The sequence below is a fragment of the Micromesistius poutassou genome (assembly GCF_964030765.1).
Source record: "Micromesistius poutassou genome assembly, chromosome: 12".
In the NCBI taxonomy this organism is placed as follows: Eukaryota; Metazoa; Chordata; class Actinopteri; order Gadiformes; family Gadidae; genus Micromesistius; species Micromesistius poutassou.
The window spans coordinates 3,839,742-3,849,957 of record NC_140282.1 but is presented as its reverse complement, the minus strand read 5'-3'; the positions used below and the strand labels follow the sequence as shown (position 1 = coordinate 3,849,957).

General features: G+C 45.8%; 1 protein-coding gene across 1 annotated transcript; it reads right to left on the bottom strand.

The window, feature by feature from the left end:
- Window positions 1-3,576: 3,576 nt before the first annotated feature.
- LOC311356445 (potassium channel subfamily K member 2-like) lies at window positions 3,577-9,951 on the bottom strand (the record flags this gene model as incomplete). The annotated part of the gene is made up of 8 exons (XM_084476225.1): window positions 9,850-9,951; window positions 9,566-9,678; window positions 9,027-9,117; window positions 8,273-8,390; window positions 7,555-7,715; window positions 6,020-6,206; window positions 5,575-5,714; window positions 3,577-3,915 (listed from the first exon to the last, which is right to left on the bottom strand). The coding sequence occupies exons 2-8, from the start codon at window positions 9,676-9,678 to the stop codon at window positions 3,577-3,579; spliced, it is 1,149 nt and encodes a 382-aa protein (XP_084332351.1). The 5' UTR covers window positions 9,850-9,951.
- Between the last annotated feature and the right edge of the window lie 265 nt (window positions 9,952-10,216).

The following is a 10,216-nucleotide window of genomic DNA, read 5'->3' as shown; positions in this document are numbered from 1 at the left end:
CAACTTGTATACTGCAATGTTCTTTGGTGTGTCAGCATTGGTAGGGTTATTTGGAGGTGTGCATGATGTGATCCGGCTTGTCATCATTGGGAACAGACTCAATGAAGCGAGCTTCCTGCTAATGTGTATGTGTGTGTGTTGGGCAGTCGGCCTGTCTAGCTGTTGTTGGCCGCGGACCAGTCTGACTGGCCACTGGGTGTGGGATTGTCCCTGGGCGAGCCACCAAGGGAGAGGGCGAGAGTGCAGGTCAGTTAGGAATGGGGAAGATACGAGGTATTAAGATTCGATTATAAAGGTGAAGCTAAATGGCAAGTACATTAATTCAAATGGGATTCAAATCTAATCAAGTATGACAGTACAGTATCATATAACACAGGAGTGTGGAGTGGATTAATTAAGATTAGTTATTTCTGCGTCCTAAACACTTGGGTGAAATACACTGGGGACCAACAGGTCATTTGGAACCAGACTTTGCAAAGAACTTTTATAGGCGACATACAAACGTGTAAACGTATCAATCTTCCAGGGATCATTTTATAGCATTATGTGTGATCTGTTTACAAAAAACGTTTACCGAGTGGTTGACTAAATCCATAAGGGGCTGTGGAGAGGAGCCTCTGCAGCCCCTTATGGTGGCTGTGTTTCACCACTGTCTAACCCACGACTAGCCACTGAGCCCCTCAGTGTCTCCAACCAAGATGGCTGCCAAGGCCGTGGATCGCTCCCCTCCGGCAGGGCGGTGTTTATAAAGGGCGAGATAGGGCCCTGGTGACAATCGGCCCTCTCTATCTGGCTGATCATGTGCTGTTGATCCTAGCCTGCACCGCCGCTTCCTGCTTTCAAACCTTCATTTCACGCATCAGGGGAGGCCGCTGCCGCCGGCCGGCCAACATCCATCAGATTTGCCCGTTGTCATGACGTGTTTGGCACCGTCCAGGAAGATCAAACTCAAGGCAAGGGTCAATCAGTTTGTCACCCCTGTGTGAAGCAGCCCTGTTTGATTATCAGGGCTTGGGTTGTGCTGATTTGAGACAGACGAATAGGTGCAATCAATACACTGTTAATCAAGACTTTATGATTTTTTTGATTGCGTTCGAGAAGTTTTGTTGTGTGTGTATGTGGCCGAGTCATTTATGGCTCAAGCAAATGTGTGCAATTTTCTATTTTTCTATCGTACTAAAAGTGTTTAGTGTGACTGTTCATGGTGACTATGAATATGTAGCATTGCTTTGGAATGCGTAATTACAGAACTTTTAAAATCAGGATTCTTCCAATGAAACATTACAGAGAGAAGCAGTTGAAATCACAGTATATTCAAGTCATTTAATATTCTGTGTAAAAAAATCTGTATCTATGGACATTTCTTTGAGCTAATGATTTCCTTACATCAGAAATATGCTCTTCCAACGTAAACATACAGAAAAATACATAAGCTTTATCCTCCATATCATAGAGCATCAACCAATCAAGCACATCCAGTACATTAGTAGATTGTAGTTATACACAGTATAATACGTTTTTTGTTTTAATAAAGCTTACAAAGGAAGTTAGAAAATAGTTAACCGATGTACCCAGATCCAAAATAAAACTAACCAATCACAAGTTAGATATTATCAAATGCAATGTTAGTACCAACAGCTAACCCTGTTTGAAACAAATGATTTGCTCAGTAAAACTAGTATGCAAAACTATGAAATAAAAGGTTATTTTTGAGTACCTTACTGAGGTGTATTCAAATCACCACATTTACTGGAAGCCTAAGGACACAAAGTTACTTGTTGAGGAGAGACACTCTATTATTGGGTCGAAGGCTGGGAAATAAAAGTGCATTTTTAATGGCAAGCATACACACATCAAGAGTGCGTATGTCTGAATGGCTGATTTAGTGTGTGCTTATTGTGTGTGTGTCACTTAACCTGCATCCATTTATGCATATAACACACAAGTTATGGCACAAGCAAAATGTCACTGTCTGAATGCTGTATTATTTCTTAATTTCCTATCCTAAAATGAGTTGGAGGCAAAATATTCCTAAAGGTTTACCAGTTTGCACTTTTTTGCACAATTGTTCCACTGAAATACCTACAAACGGCTAACATGCTTGAGTTAATCCAATACAAATATGGCCTTATAATTTTCCCAATTAATTGGTCATCTTTAGCTGCTTCAAACACATCATTTCCTATTCATCATTCATCATTAAGATTAGTATTTGATTTTTAATGATTACAAATGCTTAATCAGTCAGAGGCATGACAACAGGAATTTTGCAGACTATCTTAAGACCAAAACGGAGATTGAAGGACAAACCTGATTTCTCTGCATGTACAGAGCATCCCTAACATTCATGCCACTAACTTGCAATTCAGCGGTTGTGATCAATAATATGCCATTAAAACAGTGGCTGGGTTCCCTTGCATGGAAGTTAGAAAGGCCAACAGAATTCAAGGATGATGACCGAATGGCTTTTGATGCTTAATTTATCAAATATGAGTAGATGATGATGCACAAAATGTTACTTTTGATAGTCCTACATGAATGTTCGATATAAATACTTAAAAAATGTTTGAAAGTATGCTTGTCAGGGATCTCAGTTTGGCAAAGGAAAATGGCTTAAGACACAGTATCCAGGACTTTATATAATAAAGTGCACTGGAGCTACGCTATTTTAAATATTGCTGTCCAGCTGGTACGACTGTCATTAAGAATGGCCACACTTTAAATCCATCAAAGTTACCTCTTTGATATACAGTATCAGATAGATACTTTAGGAAGTACTGGAGACACGATCGGTATACAATCACAATACATATTATTTTTAAGATTCTAGGAAATACTGATCTGGCATCATTACATTCAGATTATGAAGCAAATTAAGAACATAATCAGAACTAAAATTTGTAGTGTGGATAAGGTTGTGTTTGTTAAAATATGGTTTACAACCTCTTAGAAAGGACAACTTTTGTCGTCCATTCGCCATTGCCATTCTTGTTGTACATCGTGACATTGCTAATGTGCTAAATTCTTCACATATCTACTTCTTTGGTCCACTCAGCACACCCTAGCCTACACATTGTTTTGCTGACAGTTGCACTCTTTGCTATTCAGACATAGTGCTGGTCTTTGCAGTTTGAATACTATCACATTCTGTTGTGTTGAGGATGGGGGAAATCCTCTTGTTTCATGCTAATTTGACCAATCCACCAATGTAGGCAACAGTGGTCAGAAGTGGATAACGTCTGCCCCCCGGCTATGATCGGATCACTTCTTAGGGGGGGTTAAGAGGCACTCAGTGGGGGTCAGGGAGGCGTTGACCATAACCGATATTGATAGGAGTATCTTTCAATCAATCATTTGCACTCTGCGTCTACAACAGAAGCAAACTGACGCAGACTTGCACCTCAGATTTAGGCTGGGACATTTCAAATTTGTCGGCACACACACGCCGACACCATGTGCCACAACATCTTTATCCGTGTCTCCCAATCACTGACCCCCGTTACGGAGATCAGTCTTCTCAGATATGCAACCCGAAAAAAAACTTTTTTTTTACAACTCGATTAAAAACACGTCTACTTATAGCTGCTCGATGATGGAGATGTCTCCCATCTCGGGGTCCAGGCCGTTCATGAAGAAGCGGCCTTTCCTCGTCAGCGGCGTCATCAGCGACTGCAGAGCGGCCTCCTTCTCGCTGCGCTCCCTCTCCCGCTCCTCGCCCCCCGCGGCCAGGCCCCGCCGGGGGAGGCTGAGCTCGGGGGCGGAGCTCAGGCCCAGGTCAGTGGACAGCTTGCGTTTGATGGAGGCGGCGCGCTGGAACTTGTCGTAGATGTCGATGCTGACCCGCCGCCGCGTCTCCTTGAACTCGGCCGACACGTTGGCCGTCCACTCGGCCGCGTGCGCCCGGATCTCCACCACCTGGGAGGGAGGGAGAGAGGGAGGGTGAGAGGGGGAGGGAGGGAGAGAGGGAGGGTGAGGGGGGGAGGGAGGGTGAGAGGGAGGGAGGGAGAGAGGGAGGGTGAGAGAGGGAGGGAGGGAGAGAGGGAGGGTGAGAGGGGGAGGGAGGGAGAGAGGGAGGGTGAGAGGGGGAGGGAGGGAGAGAGGGAGGGTGAGAGGGAGGGTGAGAGGGAGGGTGAGAGAGGGAGGGAGAGGAGGAGGGAGGGTGAGAGGGGGAGGGAGGGAGAGAGGGAGGGTGAGAGGGAGGGTGAGAGAGGGAGGGAGAGGAGGAGGGAGGGTGAGAGGGGGAGGGAGGGAGGGAGGGAGAGGGGGACGGAGGCAGGGGGAGAGGGGGAGAGAGGTAGAGAGAAAGGTGACGGTTAATCCCTGCAATGTCAGTGTGTCTATTTCAACAAGAGGGCAAGAAAATGAATTTGTAATTTTCCACATTATCCAAATAACACACACACAAACACCATTCAAATATGCAGACAAAACCCTTCTGTTTGCCATATTACTGAATTAACAAGATAGGCGAGAGAGCCAGATGTGATGGTGTGAATTGATGGCGCTCTTTCTGCCTCTGATGTCACAGGAAGTCAACTCAATTACATCACAACATCATACCTGCAACTAGCTTTTAATCAGCCATTTCAAACATCACACACACACACCCCCACACACACACACTCACGCACGCACGCACGCATACACACACACACACACATACACACACATTGAAAATACTCTCTGGATTCCACCTCCTTGCTATAATGGCCGTGTAAGCCTTTACAGAGAAGTCATAGTAATGCCGGACAGGTCAATGTTTCTCTTTATGCATGATGATGATTGGTCAGCACAAGCCAGCTCATTGGAAATGTTCTTGTCACTCAGAATAATATCTTTCTTATGGCCCAGCTGGACCCTTTATGTATCATTAATCCCAGTGTGCAATGACATGTACCAACCAAAATCTGACCCAATTCAACATTTGCCTATTCTGCCTAATTAATCACACATTTAACAGTGGAGACAGACAACATACACACACACACACACACACACACACACACACACACACACACACACACACACACATGTTACTATAGCTCCTGCCCTGCTATCGTATATCGTATATATAATCTTATTTTATAGTTACGATGTGTGTGTGGGGGACTTGATATCTAATCTATAAAGAAGGATCTGCACACACACCCCCCCCCCTCTATCTGTCTGTCTGTCTCACTCTCTCCCAGACCCCCTCTCTAACTCTCTCTCTCTCTCTCTCTCGCTCTCTCTTTCTATCTCTCTCACTCTCTCTCTTTCTATCTCTCTGACTCTGACTCTCTCTCTCTCTCTCCCTCTCTCTCTCTCTCTCTGCCGTCTCTTTCACGCTCTGGAGAAGCTCACGCTAATAGCCTGCGATGCTATCGATTTCTTGCGCGAGGTGGGGGCGGTGGTGGAGGTAGGGGGACAGCTGATCAGATTACAGAATAGTCTCATGGCTGGAATGAAGTTAGACAGAGGGCAAAAGTTGAGGTGGGAGAGAGGGACCGACAGACAGATAGATAGATGAACAAAAAGACATGGTTGGGTGGATAGATAGATAAAGACGCTGATGGATTATAGGCGGAGACCTACTTCTTCTTTGGTCCTCCTGGAGATGACCCTCAGCCAGTCTCCGATCATGCTGAGGATGGCGGCGAAGTAGGCCAATCCCACCAGGATCCAGAACCACACCCCGGGTTTGTAGTAGTCCTGGTATTCTATCTCTGAGCCACCTGCACAGAGAGCAGCAGGTCAGGGTGGAGGATCACCACCCAGGCTTCGATTTGAGTTGTTAATGAGTTCCGGGATCCAGCAATCTTAATATATAATACTGATCTTGTCAGAGTTGTCAAAGTTGTCAGAGAAAATCAGCTGAAATATCATATTTTTTAAATTCTTTGAATCAAAATCTCTCAGATGTATATATTGTGTTATTATTGTTCTTACCGTGAGATGATATACACTGGTGAAGTATGTGTGTGAGTGTGTGTTTGTGTCGTCTAGCCTGGGGGGGGGGCCTGCGAGGGGGCAACCCTACCTGCCACAAAGTCCCCGAAGCCGATGGTCGTCAAGGTGATGACCACAAAGTAGAGGGACTCGGGCGCGGACCAGCCCTCGATGTGTTTGAAGACGGCGGTCGGCAACGCCACAAACAGCAGACAGCCGAACAGGACGAAGAGCAGCGTGGAGATGACCCGGATCTTAGTCTGACTGATGTCCCACTGCTGGAGACGGCGGAGAGAGAGACAGAGCGAGAGAGAGAGGGAGAGACCGTGGGGGAAGAAGGAGAGAGAGATTAGGGAGAGAGAGAGAGAGAGAGAGAGAGGGAGAGAACGTGGGGGAAGAAGGAGAGCGAGATTAGATATATATATTTCATGTCTATAAATAGATAAAGTATTACATTATAATGGATCACACTATTTCTAATGTCAGCTGTGAACTGCTCATTCAGCAGAACATTCCTGGATGTGGTCAATCATCACTCAATGACTGTTCCTCACTATAACTTCCCCGTAAGCGTTCTTCCTTTTATCCCCTCTTTCCAGTCATAAGTTTGGTCGGCATCAGCAAATCCTCCCCGGGCACAAAAAAACTGTGGCGACCATTCACAGCCAAGTATAATTATCTTGTGGCTGCCAGACCAAAAAATGACACTAAATAAAGCTGGTAATGAGGTGTTTGAATTAATGTGTGGGGTTGCTCTGCCACTGGTTCTTAGTGGTATTAGTATTAGCATTAGCACATTAGCATAGACATATGCATATGGAAATACACACACACACGCACACACACACTCAACTTTTGTCCTTCCGCCTAAGCATTATGCGTAATCTTCATTGTAAAGGCCTGTCCCCAGAGACTACTTAACCATTAATACATTCGACATTCTCATTTGAATTGTAACTCAAAAGGCTCTCCACTGATTTAAGAAGCCAGTGGCTACGGAGTGAATAGCATTTTTAAAACGTGTAACTATGACTCATTATGGTTCATTGATTGTTTTTTGTATTTCTTTTTCTCCCCTGCAGCCACACTCTTGCAGGCATTGCTCTGGTCACAAAATGTATTTGACAAACTCTTACTTTGGGCAAGGACCCCACATCGGTGGTAAACCATAATAATGTAGAATCATTTCAGTGGATGAATTTAGTGTCTTGGGAGCTGCTGACATTAAGAGGGAATGAGCTTCACTCAGACGTTAAGTTAACATTTTCTCGAGCGCAATACAAATCAGGGTTTGGGTAACTAACTATCTGCAGCCTTAGGCTCAGAGCAGCCTATCCAGCATTCCACCAGAGTTCCATTCTCATTTAAATAGGGGCCAAAGGTTTATCATCTAGCATCTTAGCATTCAGACATACGCATTCACGCACACACACACACACACATGCACATGCACACACACATGAGCATGCAGAAACATGCATGGAAGCACACAGATACACATTACACTGCATTATACAATACAGTGTGCTGTGCATGCTAATGGATGTGTAAAAAAAGCCATTTTGGCCTGTGTGTGTGTGTGTGTGTATGTGTGTGTGTCTTTATGTATCGGTTACCATCACTCACCACAATCATCTTCTCCACTTTAGCAATCCCCTTGCCAAATATGGTGCCCAGCTGGTCTCCCACGCCGGCCAATAGGAAGCCAAAGAGAGGGATCCCCAGCAGTGCATACACAATGCAAAAGATTCTCCCGCCCTCTGTGTGGGGGGAGATGTTCCCGAAGCCTGCAGTGAGACACACACACATCGCAGGACCATAAACAACCCCTCTAATGATGTGTATAAGAGGCTGAGGGGAGAGCTGTGTGAGGTGAGTGGAGGTGAGGGTAATGACTACTGTAGACAGACTTAAGTCTGTCCTTAACAAACACGTTATCTCTGATTTCCTTCTCTTTATAAATTGCCTTCTTTCCCTTGCTCCCTCTCACTTCTGACCTCCGCATACACACACACACACACACATGTATTACTGATTGAATTATAAGTAAGAAGGCTAGACAACAACGTGATATATATATACATAGATAAGGACTCTCCATGAGCATAATATTATTACATCTAGGAACTATCATCAAGCATCATCCACAAACAGCAGCCCCAGTGTTCCTCCAACAGCGAGCACTGTGAAACAATAGACCCAGCTGCTGTTCATTCATCGTGCTTCCCCCAACATACACACACACACACACACACACACAGACAACCATGCATATGCAAGCATGGACTGTCGACTGTTGAGTCGAACACGTACACATACAAACTTCCCTTCTGTGTGGCCTCACCAATAGTAGTAATAACCGTCCCGGCGAAGAAGAAGGCGGAGCTCAGGTCCCACAGACTGGCGTGATGGGTCAGCGTTCCTGCAGGGTTCACGCCTGAACGAATCGCTGTCACCACTTGCTGCAGTGAGAGAGGCCGAGGGAGTTCAGTGATTAGAGTGTAACTCACACGGAACACGAAGGTCATCGTAAAACAGCTTTTGTTGGTCAGGGCAGTTAGGTGAGTGTGTGCATGTATGTGTTTGTGTGTGTGTGTGTGTGTGTGTGTTTGTGTGTGTGTGTGTGTGTGTGTGTGTGTGTGTGTGTGTGTGTGTGTGTGTGTGTGTGTGTGAGTGTGTGTGCATGCAGGGCTGTGTTTGTGTGTGTGGTGTGTGTGTTTGAATATGTTCTGTTCTGTCTTCTGTGCATGGGTCTTCTTCTTCAATCTCCTGACTTCTTTGTTGTATAGATTCCTTTTCATGACTTGCAGACTTGTCCACTTCCCCCCATAGTGGCAAATTAACTAAGTCTCTCCCGATTCTAAACTCTCAACGATGGTCACTCCCCCTCACCTTTGTTTCCTTATTACTGGCCATGATGTGAAGTTCACCTATAAGAAGCGTTGTCTCTAAAATGTAATAAAATTATTTTGCAGTCAAGAAGCGTCCCACAAGTTGTTCTTCGTCACAAACCCATTCTTCACAATTCAAAGGAGACTGTAGGCTTGAGCAGGCTCTTGGTCGTAATGGCAGTGTGGCTGACAGCAGGTCCTATGTACCTTGACCAGTTCCTCCAGCTGGCTGTGGTTCACACAGGGGTGTCTGGAGAGGAACTCCAACTTCTGGGACAGGATGGCCAAACGCTGGGCGCTGGAGGAGAGATGGACGACAGAGAGATGGGAGAGAGAAAAGGCGAGAGATGTGTGGCGAAGGAAAGAGAAGCAGGGGGTCAAAGCTCACAAGTCAAATTATTTTTCATTCTTATAGAAATATTTCAAGAGCTTGATAATCCTCATATTTTAGTCAAACATACATAGTGGTTGGGCAGGAAACAGCAGAATGAGCACAGATCCAGTCTGTCTGGTACAGAAACGTGTGTCTACCAGACGGTGTGGTACAGAGACGTGTGTCTACCAGACAGTGTGGTACAGAGACGTGTGTGTACCAGACGGTGTGGTACAGAGACGTGTGTACCAGACGGTGTGGTACAGAGACGTGTGTGTACCAGACGGTGTGGTACAGAGACGTGTGTGTACCAGACGGTGTGGTACAGAGACGTGTGTGTACCAGACGGTGTGGTACAGAGACGTGTGTGTACCTCTCGTGGGGCTGCTCCAGGGCTCTGAACACCAGCGCTCCCATCACCAGGTACAACACCACCAGGAAGAAGATCACAGACACTGTCTTCCACTTCATCACGTTGGCCACCATCTACAATACATGAGCACAGCCAACCTCAAGTCCATGACCCCTGACTGGTACTCCTGGGTTTATGCTGTTATAGCAACACCTTTGAGTGACAGGGTAACAAGCTTGCACTGGGCGGGATCAAAACATCCAACAAAACATTTGTTTTTAAAAGTATTTACTTTTTCCCCTCACCTCGCTTTCCTCCCGGGGGCTCACTGTGATAGGCTTGTTTGAGAAGGAGAGGCGGGGCTTGCTGTTTTGAGTAGCAGATTTGGGGTCCAGTAAGTCTGGAGCTGCCACTGTTCGCGAAACGAGAAAAAAAGTTATTGGACAATCAAATGTAGAGAGAGATGAAGACACTGAGACACAGTGTCTAGGTCCTCAATGCTGACCAACCGCATTGAGTTGGTCAGACCAAATGTGCACCCCTGTGTGTGTGTGTGTGTGTGTGTGCGTGTGTGTGTGTGTGTGTGTGTGTGTGTGTGTGTGTGTGTGTGTGTGTGTGTGTGTGTGTGTGTGTGTGTGTGTGTGTGTGTGTGTGTGTGTGTGTGTGTGTGTG